Raw genomic sequence first — 12629 nt, forward strand, 5'->3', positions numbered from 1 at the left:
TTTTGTTTATATATATCATTTTTTCTCTCCTTTTTTCTCTCTTTTTTATATATTTTTTAGCAAGATAGAGCTGTCATCATTTTTTTCTTCTTTTTGACCAAGATGGCTTTTGGTGTGTATGGAACTTGTGGTGATACACTCACCATCCTCCCCCACACTTGGACTTTTGTGTAAAAACCAAGTGTGTAATGTCGGGGTCTCCTTTTCGAGCATGTTCCATCACCAAAGATCATCATGGTATGTAGTCAATGCAGCTTCCATGTTTTTTAGGCATCATATGTCCCCTATTCTTCTTGATCTTCACTTGAAAGGGTTAGCAAACAAGAATACCCAAAGGTGCATATTATATTGACAACATGTTCTTGCTTTTTATTGAAGAGGAAGTAGTTGTTGTTTTTTCATTATTTTATATATATATATATATTTATGATTATTATTATATTATTATTCTTTTTTTACCATAATGCAGGGTATCTTCCAGCACTGCTTAGTTTATGGTCATAAGCTTAACCTTGGGAACTTCATCATGCGATTATTAATGGTGGTGTAGTTCCCATCTTCGCCACCAAGCATTTAGCAATGTCGTTCCAGCTGCAAGGTTAGTACCATAGTGCTACTACGGAATTTGTAATATTTGTCATAAACATATGCATCCACAACCATTCTTCTAAAAGTTTTGAAATGATGATTAGGAGAAGGTTGGAATCCTCGTAGAAACATCGGGTACTATAAGCAAGATGTCCATGGCACATAAGTTTTCGTTCTTGAGAGATATATCATGTAGAATCAACGTTGAATCTCGACCACTATTGAGAACAACATTTTGATGGTCAGTGGGACAAAGCTTTAGTTCGAGAGAGAGTGGTGATGAACATTTTGTTTCACAAGAAAGCTCAGGTGAAACAAACGGGGATATGAATTTCACCTCCCGAACTCTTCACTAAGGTTCCCTTGAGACGTTTTTTCTTGGATAAGCTTTTCAAAAGGGAAACCTATGAGGAGATCAAACTCGAGGATGGCATAGATATGGAAGTCCAAGCGAATCTCATTTTCATCTATTTTGATTGGCACGACCCGAGTAATCCCACAACATTCAAAGATGAATCCCGAGGGAATTTTGAAGAGCTTGTTGGTGGAGACTACCGGCATTTTGCCCAACAGGGTTTTTGAAAGGAATTTAGACATAATATTAGTCTCAACTGTGGGGTTATGTAGGGCTTTGACAATAGTTCCCCTTAACGAACAAGGCATAGTCATGGAAGGTGAAAGAATTCGAATGACTTCAGAAGAACATTTCACTTCCATTAACCATTCCTTTGATGGTTCTACCTTGGGGAAACTTCTTTGTGTGCTTTACGTGCCATGATATCTTCGAGGTATTGCCATAATCCTCGAATTTGATAGGGAACTCTGAAGGATGAATTACTCTTTCCTTCATCGTCCGTGATTCGGGTGAGAGCTCAAGAGTCGAATCTAAGAATGTTATGGGTTTGGATTTGGCTAATGAGGGCTCCTCAAAATCTAACATGACTTTTGCCTGGAAGGGTTTTATGATGGAAGAAGTGTGTTTGTCCATGAAGTGCTCAAGGAATGTCACCTGTTCCGTCATGGTTTTGTGTGTAAATCTACCTCTGGGGGTCATGTCAAGGCATAGGTCAGCTTCCATGTCAATACCCAAACAAAAGAGTCACAACAATATATTGTCAGGTAAAGACAAGTCTGGGCCGACATGTATTAACGCTGAAAACCTAGCCTAGGCTGCACCTATAGACTCTTTCTCACGCTGCTAAAAGTCGAGGATCGCCCTTGATAAAGAGACGATACGGGACATGGGGAAAAATGCAAGACAAAACTTGTCCTTAAGTTCATCCTAGTTCCCATTCATACTTTCTATGGCGTGTGTGTACCATTGCTTCACCTTCTCCATGAGAGAGAAGGGAAACAATTTCCACTTTAGAGTTTCTTGTGTCATGCCAAAGAAGCTCAGGCATGGACACATTTCCTCGAACTCAAGTAGGTGATGGCAGGGGTTTTTGTTATCATGTCCAGAGAAAGGGTTGTGCCCGAACCATGGCTATCAAGCCAGGGCGGAGTTCATAGCCAGATGAACAGGTGGTTTGAAAGGTGATGGCTCAGAGAACTCGCCATTTGAAGCAGACCGGTATTGGATAGGAGTAGTTTTCATGGTCAAAATATTTTGTGTTTTTTTATTAAAAAAAAGAAAAGATACAGATACGAGGATGAACTAGGTTCAAAGGAAATACAACAACTGTTCCCCGGCAACGGCACGAGAAATGCTTGTTGGTATTTCTTAATGCAAACAAAAATGATCCGCAAGTGTACGGAATTACCATTGTAGCATTTCACCCGAAAGTATTCAGGGTATCGTATTTTCCACAGGGAATGAAGGTAAATATTCTATCTAGTTCATCCAAGGACAACACAAGGATAGAGTAGGTAGAGGGTAGAGAGGATTCCTATGGTTAAGAGTCTAAGGATAGATAAACTTTATTGTTACTCGCTTACTTTGGGCATCGGAGCGCACATGGTCTGCCAGGCGATACTGGCTTACGGCTCTACGCCATGCCTAGACATGGGGGATTACATGGGATGGATAGGGCTATAACCACCAGCCACCTACTCCTCACTGTGGAGCACGAGGCAAACAAAGGTAGCCTCTAGCCTAGACACCACGTCTACGCTATCAACTACTACTCTATTGTCATTCAGGGTGATCCTCTTTATCAGGAGGCCTCTACTAGACCATCCACCACTGGGACGGATGATGAACCCACAAACAAATAAGAGTAAAGATTAACTAATCAAAGACTTTATATCCAAAAGAACCACGAACACTCACTTACGAAGTATAGAGCAGGTGGTACAAGACGGGGAGACACCGACAAGTCCGACGCTTTCCCAAGCTCTCCCTCACATCTCTCCAACTACTTGCTCTAGATAGCTAGCTAGGGCCTAAGCCCTTGGGATGGTGCTCTTGGTGTTGCTCCTTGTTCCATGAGGTGTTGTTCAAATGAGGAGGGAGCCTCCTTTTATAGGTGGAGAGGAGGGGGTTCCTTAGAAAATTCCCTATTCCCTTATGGATGGAGCAAACCACCCTCCTCAGCATTTAATTTACCACCAAACCACCTGAACTGACCAAAGAGAGGCGGTATGAACCGCCTGGAGAAGGTTGGGCCTGAGGCACGCCAGCAGGGGTCGCTCGCACCATGGGTGCAGCCGCACCCTAAGTGGGCCACCTTGAGTCCAATTTTGTTGTGAGGTCTTCTTTGGTCTTCTAGAGTGGGCCTATGTGGGTTTGGTGCTGATTGGTGGTGTTTGGATTTAGGTTTGTCATTTTTCTTCTCTCGTATGGGCCCTAAATCTTCTAGTGGTTGGGCCTCTCTCCTTTAGGCTTGTGTAGAATGGTGTTAGTGCTCCATTCTTTTGCACATTTCTTAGCCCTTTATGTGTACTTCCACAAATGCCCTCCTGCAAATGGTCAAACACCAAAACTTGTAGAAATTATCAGTTTTAAAGTCATATTTCTATGTTTCGTGTTTGTGTGCTAGGATTTTATGCAAGTGTTGGCGGTTGATTATGTGAGTTAAGCACCGCCAACACCCATATTTCCTCAAGATCAATGTCTCAGCTTCTAAGCTCAACTAATTCTGATTTCCCAACACAACTTGTTGTATGACTTTATTGGCCAAGTACTTTATCTGAATTGAATGACTTAGTGTTGGCTAAGCAGCCCATACACATCAGTAATGCAGCTGCCATTAATACCATAACTTCCACAAACTCATTGGCAATATGAAACAATTAAGCATGTGAACCATATGTATAAGGGCACAATTTCATTCCTCAGCTCCACATTATGTTGAAGTTTGCTATGAGTCATACACAGAGTAGACATGCTAATTAATGAATATGGCAATAGAACCAAGGGTTTGACTATTCTCTCATAATATTCCCCTTGTTGATCTGAAACTTGCGCACCTTAATATTAAGTTATGCTGATTTCTCATGCCAGCCTTTATGAAGTGCTTCAGATTAGTTCACTAAATGGAGAGATTTATCCATGATGAGAGTCAACATTAATTAAGGTAAGTAAATGAACTACAAGTCTACTAATGCCGCAAGGAAATGAACTACAAGAATCAAGGTTTCGAATTTCTAAATTCCCATATTATCTCAACTATTTGACATAACTTCTCTTGGTACAAGGTAGGAGCTGAGTAACATAAGTTTTAAATTAAGCCTGATACATGAAGTATCTCAGCTCTAATGAGAAGCTTTATTTCTCCCCTTCGAAATGTGGCTTAATCAATAAATGTTATAATTTCGATCAGGGTCTCATTTGTCATACTTCTCTTTATCATTAGCATAGCACATAATCATCATAGAATAATCATTTAGAGGCAATATGTAAACAACGACTCACTTCAAGAAATAAAATAACGTCATTGTTACATTTAATTCAATAAATTAACCCCGAGCGTACAAACATGATCAACTAATACAATGAAGAAACTCAACTAATATTCCTTATGCTGGGACATAGATTACATCGTTTGAGAAGACATAAACTAATGGCAGTATATGGCCTCATCTTCGATATCCTCATACGCTTTAGTTTGTCGGATTTGGAGCAGAGCGGATAATACACAGGTGTGGATGTGAATGTGGATTTTTCCGGATGTTAGAACTAGTATGGATACGGAGCAGAATCAGATCAGATACAAATTTAAATAGTCAAGTAATATGTGCATACATAGAGAATTATATCCTTGTCAATAATTAATTTTGTAAAGAGCGAATAACAAGTAGTAGTCAACAATCCTCCATTGTATTCCATGTTGGGGCTATGACACCAACACAATTAACACTTAACAAGTTACCCTCACTCACAAATGATAAGTTTTATCCAATATATAATAAGAGCAGCAAGATCTCAATTCAAAATTTATAACGTCAAACAACAACATCACAAAATAAGAGTTCTCAACTAATAAGCATTTTTTAAATCCTAAATTCCTCTAGGTTTTAGTGTAGGAACATAAATTATTGGATATCCTATTATAAACATCAGATAATCTGCATAGAATTTGCGGGTGATCCATATTCTTCGAATTTTGTTGATTCCATATTCTACCCCACATCCACAAATCAGATTTAGATTATCCATATCCTAGATATTAAAAGTTCTTCTTCATCTTACTATTACTAATTAGATACCCATTAGAAGCACCACGTTAATTCTCACCAGATGCGCTAAGAAAAAAGATAAATTCTAGAAATTCTCACAATAATTAGAAATATCTGACCTTTAGTTTGGGAGACTATAATCATCGTCATCGATAATAGTCAGCCAATCTATCATAATTTATAAAAACATTACCCACCTATGCCGTTATGAAAAATACATAAAGTAACCCTCTAATTTTCTATCTAAATTACCCATCTCTGCCATTACGAAAGATAATTGAAAATACCCCCCTAAATTTGTATGTAAGTTACTCACAATTGCCATTGTGAATTAATTCAAAATAATCCCCTAAAGTTATATCTAAATTACCAAGCTTTGATATTATGAAACATAATTAAAAACCCTAACATTGCATCTAAATTACCCACTTTTGACGTTATGAAAGATAATTTAAAATACTCCTAATCATTTTATAAATAAACCACTTTTGTTATTGTGAAAGATAATACAAAGTAACCTCCTAAGTTTGTATTAAACCTACCAATATATGTCATTGTGAAAGAATATAAAATATTATTACAGAAAATATATTTGTATCAGCTCAGCCAATATAAAAAATAAAAAAACATGTCTCTCACATTTACATATAGATACTATGTTATTACAGAAAATGAATCAATATCCATAGAGTGTGGGAAATAATTTCTGTATATATATAACTACTCTATAGCTACAATAAATCAATATCTATAGAGTGGAAAATAATTTGTATAATCAATATCCATATTCGGTGGCCACACTAAGTTATGGTAAATACTATTCTAATTCACGAGATTATAGTAACTCCCTCCAAAGTGATTTACTATAATATTATGGTAAATATCATCATGAATTATACTAACACATATATCGTAAATATGTATTCACTTTGTCGTAAATTAGTATAAACATTAACGTAAATCAATGTGGCTATAGAAATATCTATAACCATTCTAGATAGATGATAACAAATTCAAAAGTTGTTAAGCATAAAGTTGTATAACATTTCGAGATTTAAAACTTTTGTCTTGGTAGTTCTCCATCTGAAGTCGTTTAAAAATTTTGAATTTTAATATGTAGTTTTACTGTTCAGCGCCTATTTTTAAAGGTAGTCATCTCTACGAATCTATTTGTAGGGGTGGTTGGATCTAGAGCCACCCCTAAAAATAGAGTCATTTGTAGAGGTGGCTAGAAATATCAACTGCCCCTACAAATCGATTTGTAGAGATGACTCGTTTTAGAAACTATATTTTTAGAGTCAGTTTTAGATTGAGCCGCTCCGCAAAAGAAAAAAGAGGTGTCTAGTAGTGATATATACAGTGTTGGCCACGACACGATACTCTGCTTGAGCGCTGGTACGAGATACTTGATCAGGAAGGACCATTGAGACGAGATTGTCACTAAAAAATGACATAGTCAGATGTTGACTTGCCCTATCTGGACAACCTGCCCAATTAGCATCAAGCCACAGGAGGAGACACAAGTGACAAGTGTAGAGTGCTGCAAGCATCTGATTCATATGTAGGTTCCTTGTTAGGCTGTCAGTTACAACTTTTTGAAAGTAAAACTAAAGAAATTAGCATTAGTATTTTCCTTTATGTTTACAAGTTCACATGATTGAGTAATAGTAATTAATGCAAAGAAAAATAACTAGGGATGTATTTTCAGTGGGATTCTGTTACGGATCATAAACAACCGCTAAAGCATTGCATAAATACATATCGAATTTCATCATTTGGATCATTCGCTCTTCATTTGCTCTCTGAACGAGAATTGCAGCCGCCAGTCGACGTGTCACTGCCGGTGGACGTCTCCCCGAAAGACAGATCGCCGTAGCCATCTCCTCCCATGGTTACGGTATGAAACGTGTCGCCGCTGTACATCTGCGGCCGCAGCACCGGCAACTTCACCACATCCGCCGTGGACTGCAGGACGTGCATGGCACGCGCGATGGACGGCCGTTCGCTGCGGTCCGGGTGAGCGCACCAGAGCCCCACGACCAGCGCTCGCTCCATCTGCCTCCGCTCCTCCACCTCGCCATCATCGCCCTGGAGGCTCAACAACCTCTCGTCCACCGCCTCGGCGATGGCATTCCTTCTGTACAGGCGCCACACCCACCTCACCAGCACGAACAGGTCGTCGCTGTCGTCGGGCTCCTCCACCGGGCGCCGGCCGGTGACGAGCTCCAGGAGGACGACGCCGAAGCTGTAGACGTCCGACACGGCGCTGGGGCGGCGCGTGTTGACGAGCTCCGGATCGATGTATCCCGCGGTGCCCAGCACCACCTTCGTCGTGGCAGGCCTCACGCCGTGGTCGATCAGCCTCGCCAGGCCGAAGTCGCCCAGCTTGGCGTCCAGCGAGGAATCCAGCATGATGTTGCTCGGCTTGATGTCGCCGTGCACTACACACTGCTCCCACTCCGCGTGGAGGTACCGCAGCGCAGAGCCGAGGCTGATGATGATCTTGTACCTGTTGATAGAAGATGATAAGGTTTGTATGTATGTATAAAAAGGAAAATTGTTACCAGAATAGTATTTTGAAACATAAGATTGCCAAATAATTAATACCATATAAAAAATTGTGGCATTGCTAAAATGTTCAAGTTCATGGGAGGTTATAGCATCTTAATTTTCACTACACCATCATTACCCGTGGGTGTGCTTGGATTATATGACCAAAAGTTACCATATTTCTTTCCCAAACTTCATAAAATGCGTGGCTAACAATTTATTCACTCACACCATAAGTATTGTTTGGCAAAGAAATGGATCAATTGACAAGTGGGGCCGAAGAATGGCATTATGGCAGAGAATTCAACAATAGCTTAAGAAATTATGGCGCACCTAAACTATAGCGTGGCTGCGCTTGCCCATAAACCAAACAAGCGGATACCATTACACCTAGATAGTGCCTATAACTCATGGGTAAAATTAACTGTAACTTTATTATAAATAACTAAGGTTTAAGAAAGTTCAACTGATAGCATCTCTAAGAGTACCTAATATTTTCTTCCTAAAAATATGAAGTTTTACAACTCCTTAAAAAAAAGTATTGGAAGGAATAAAGAAGGCCATCTCTAAAAGTTTCTAATAATCCACTCCTAAAATATAGAAGACAATTTTACATCAGGAATCATATACTATTTCTAAATTATCCTAACCACTTTTATATATTCTTTCTCTCTTGTACATTTGCATCAGTAACTCTTTCCTACTATTTATTCTTTCCACGCCCTTCCACCTTTAGATTGGCCGACAAACACGCGCGGAAGAGAGAAGATACGCACGACTCAGAAGCGTGTAACTTTACGCGGAATAGGGTGATTTTTCCCAAGTTCTAAAAGATTAGGATGATGGATTAGGAGTTGTTGGAGAGGGGGGTTTTCTTATCTTGCTAAAAACCAAGGATTAGAAATGGATTTAGGAAACTCTTGGAGATGCTCTAATACCCACACCATCCTAAAGCATGAATCTTAGTTAGGTTTCATGTCTATTGGGAAACTAGGCAAAATAATCTTATGTACTCTACCCGTTTTTCAAAATAAATAATATTTTTTCAGAAATTTTCAGACAAATTAAGGACTCATCTTCTTTTAATTTCTTTTCTGGAGAATATCTCTTGGATTTGGTAGTTATTGTTTATATGCCCTCATGATTAGCTTCCGCATTACGAGGCAGTGTCCTATGTTTTTTATAGAATGTTTTTTTTTTTGACAAATTATAAACTTTAGAAATTTATTTATTGGAGACGAAGGGAGTATGTCTTAGTAATTGGCAAAAAAAAACTTTGTATGAGCTATTTATCTAGATATAATATTTATCTAGATATATAGTAAAAAGCTATATATATATATATATATATATATATATTAAAAAATCAGAATGTTTTATAATTTGGAACATATGGGGTAATTGAGATGATAGGAAGGGCATGCATTTGATACTTCAACAGTATGAGCTATTGAATGTTGAGGAATTTCCAGCACAATCATTATTCGTATAGGAGAACAATTAAGGCTTTGCTCTTCGACAGTTCCATGTAAACATGTAATGCAGCAAAAAAAAAAAAAAAGTCGATCATACCTTTGAGGCCAGGTAAGCAACCTCGTGTTTTTATACATGTGCCTGTCAAGGCTGCCCTCCGACACGAGTTCGTAGACGATGAGGAGACCTTTGCAGCTGTCACACCAACCGATCAACTGCACGAGATTGCGGTGCCTCAGCCGGCTGATGATCTTCACCTCGGCCTCGAACTCCTTCCTCCCCTGCACGGACGACTCCGAGAACTTCTTTATGGCCACATGGCGGTCCTGGCCGTCGATCTTGAGGCATCCCTGGTAGACGTGGCCGAAGCCGCCTCTCCCCAGCTTCATCTCTTCAGAGAAATTGCTCGTCGCGGCCGCAAGTTGGCTGTAATAATACCTCTTTGGGCCGACGCCTTTCTCAAACTCAGCCTCGCCGCCGTCGTGTTCCTCGTCGAGTTCGCCGCCGCCGCCGCCGGATCCGGATGCTTCCTTGGATTTCTTCCAAATCCTCAGTTTCCGCCTCAGAACAAACCCAATTAAAGCGCATATAACCACAAACACAGCTGCAGCAGCAGATACTGCTATCATGCTGCTATGCGCCTTGGAATGCCTTTTGGAGGTGATGGCTTGAGAGGGCACAGGTGCAGGTGCTTCCCCAGGTGACATGGCGAGAGAAGAGTTGAAGGACCACGACAGGAGCTGGTGCGCCTCGACGTTTTTGCCGGTGGCAGCGGAGAAGCCGACGGCCACCATCTGGGGCAAGCTTCTCCTCATGTCGACGTTGGCGCTGACACGGTACGGTGCCCCGTTCATACGGAGGGTGACGGACAGCGTCTCCGTGCTGTTGTCGTAGGCGACGTCGGCGGCCAAGGTCTCACCAGACTTGATGCTCTTGTTGGGCGAGATGGAATCAGCAGAGAAGATGGAGTTGACGTCGATCCCGACGTGGTTTCCGTCCACCTCTCCCCACTCGGCGTTCTGGAACGTGTCGAACTCGACCGCCACGACGCGGTCGTCGCCCCTGGCGTCCCTGTTGGTGCTGTCGTTGAAGAGGCCCAGGTTCCTGCCGAAGCTGCCGGGGGGCGGCACCCCGGACGCGTGGTGCGCGAGGAAGAACGCCATCCCGTCGGCGCTCGGCTCCGGCGAGTCCTGTCGAGCCGGCTTGATCCGGAATGTGAAGGAGGTGGTGAAGCTGGCGAGCTCGCCGGTGGTGCCGTCCCAGAGAGGCATCGGCTGCGTGTACGTCAGCCGGCCGACGCTGTGGTTGTTGCGGTCGCCCATGTCGTTCTTGGTCAGCTCGATCGCGTTCTCGGTGCTGTGGAAGTAGGCGTCGCCGGAGCAGGCCAGCTCTGCATTATGGGCGGTGCAGGTGGAGTCGGGGTCTGAGAAGTTGAAGTGGAAGGAGAGCGAGGCGGCGAGGGGGACGTGGATGGAGGACAGCAGGTAGAAGAGGCAGCACAGCGTGGACAGAAGGCAGCGAGAGCTCGTCACCGCCATTGTTGGAGCTTGGTCGTAGCAGGGAGAGCTGCTAGGCTTGGTAGGAAAATTGTTGCACAGAGACACTCATGCTGACCAGGTCTGCAGGTGTCTCCATAGGAGCAGGACTAGGACGCAGCACTGCGGCTTACCACGGAGTGTCCAGCGGGAGCCCTGGACACATTAGCCATTCTTCCTTAGGAGTTGTCTATGGAGTACATCTCGTATCGTCCTGTTGTGTTCTGGAAGCAAGCATAGTAGCCGGCCTGGATGCTGGATTGAAGTGATATCCAGCTATTTATCAGGCCATTTGGCTGGTTTGGGATTTCGAGGAGGAGTAAATAGGTGTGTGCAGGTGAGCACCAGAGCGGCCATACAAACGAGACAAATGAACACGGCCAAACTGAAAATGGACAGGTTGTTGATGGACTCCAAACGGAGGAATGCGATGGGAAGATCGGGTTCAGAATTCTGAAGAGTGCTGAGAGCCATCTAGCCATTCGGGAGAGAATCCTTCTGCTTTCACCTGATGGGCTGCGGAGGAAGAGTCCAGGTGTCCGGCGCAAAAGCATAGCGTGGGTGTGGCTATAGTAATGGCCTAGGCTAACCCGTTTGTAACCAAACTCGGTTGGTAAGGCCACACCAGTCATCACTCATTAGTAGGACGAACGGACAGGATACCGTCCTATACAGCGACAAGGTCTCTAAAACTTAACTTTAACTTGTTATTTTTATAGAAGTACAAGGTAGCGTGCCCTTACGTTGCTACGGGGTAATTAAACTTTTGTACTAAAAACACATGAATCGCACGATAAGATAACAATACTACAAAATTAAATACCAACATGAAAGTAACATTTAATCAAAAAACAAGGTTCGTAAAATTATCATAATCACGGATAGCGCGGAGTCGTAGGCTCACAAACTCTATTGTATTGACATTTCCATGCGTTACAACGGGAACAAATAATGCCCTGATAGTTCGAGCATGAACGTGTTGTATTGTTACAAAAAACGATAATGCGAGCGTAATGTTCGGAATATCAATATTACAAATTGAATTTTGTGCATGGCTAAAATTCTCATTGACGGCTTGCAATCATCAAGGTATGCATTTATAGTATTGTGCATTTGTGCATACGCACATAAAAGTTCATATCACCATGACAAGATTAATTGATTCCTCAACCAATTTTCCTAGATCTAGGTGACCACAGAAGCACCTTCTGCTATCATAAATTCATAATTACGCGAGAGATGTGGCCATGGCGGTGGTGCTGAAGACATTTGTTTCATCAAAGCCATGGAATGCTCCGCTGCAATAGTTGCATCTTAGGTTGCACCTCAAATTCATCAAACTGTGTCATGATCTCTACAGTTGAATTGGCAAGCACTGAAATAATGTCATGGGAAGCAGGATCAACGAATACACGAATACGGTTTGAGGCGCAAGTGATGCAAGATTTAGATGTTTTTATTGAGCAAACTTACAAAGGGGATCATATGTATTGTTATCAAGTTTTGTTTCCACAGGACTCAGCAATCGTTCAGCATGTATACATAGGACATAAAATTCTTTAGAAACATTCAAATTTTAGGGAATGAAATTTTGATCCTGTAGGAATAATATTTACAGATATGTTTTGGTGGTAATTTGTCTACACAACAGTCATTGGTTCTACTCATGGCCATAATATTTTATAGCAACAAATTGTAGGGTGTTGTTCAAGGAAAAATGAGGACCTCACCTTCAGTTCTTTACCGTAATCAAAATGTGAATTGAATTTACCAACACTGGAAATGACCTATAATCAATTTGAAAAATGTTCGGAACTTTGTAAACTTTGGTTGGGCCAAAAATCCAGCCTCCTCCACCATCCA

The 12629-nt window shown here is 41.7% G+C and overlaps 2 protein-coding genes across 2 annotated transcripts in view; one reads left to right on the plus strand and one right to left on the minus strand.

The window, feature by feature from the left end:
- Positions 1-12629, plus strand: part of LOC136543996 (L-type lectin-domain containing receptor kinase IX.1-like) — a 94924-nt gene that overhangs the window by 8024 nt on the left and 74271 nt on the right. The window lies entirely within an intron of this gene.
- On the minus strand, positions 6924-10769 carry LOC136541867 (L-type lectin-domain containing receptor kinase IX.1-like). The gene is made up of 2 exons (XM_066534030.1): positions 9331-10769; positions 6924-7717 (listed from the first exon to the last, which is right to left on the minus strand). Exons 1-2 carry the CDS (start codon positions 10767-10769, stop codon positions 7000-7002), a joined length of 2157 nt encoding a protein of 718 aa, XP_066390127.1. The 3' UTR covers positions 6924-6999.

This window comes from Miscanthus floridulus, chromosome 3 (genome assembly GCF_019320115.1).
Source record: "Miscanthus floridulus cultivar M001 chromosome 3, ASM1932011v1, whole genome shotgun sequence".
Taxonomy (NCBI): Eukaryota; Viridiplantae; Streptophyta; class Magnoliopsida; order Poales; family Poaceae; genus Miscanthus; species Miscanthus floridulus.

Bases quoted from the DNA above. Each gene is read 5' to 3' on its own strand.
- LOC136541867 (XM_066534030.1), bottom strand. From the start codon at position 10,769: ATGGCGGTGACGAGCTCTCGCTGCCTTCTGTCCACGCTGTGCTGCCTC. The intron at 7,718-9,330 runs GTATGATCGACT...TTCTATCAACAG, and splicing joins TTGCTTACCTGGCCTCAAAG to GTACAAGATCATCATCAGCC.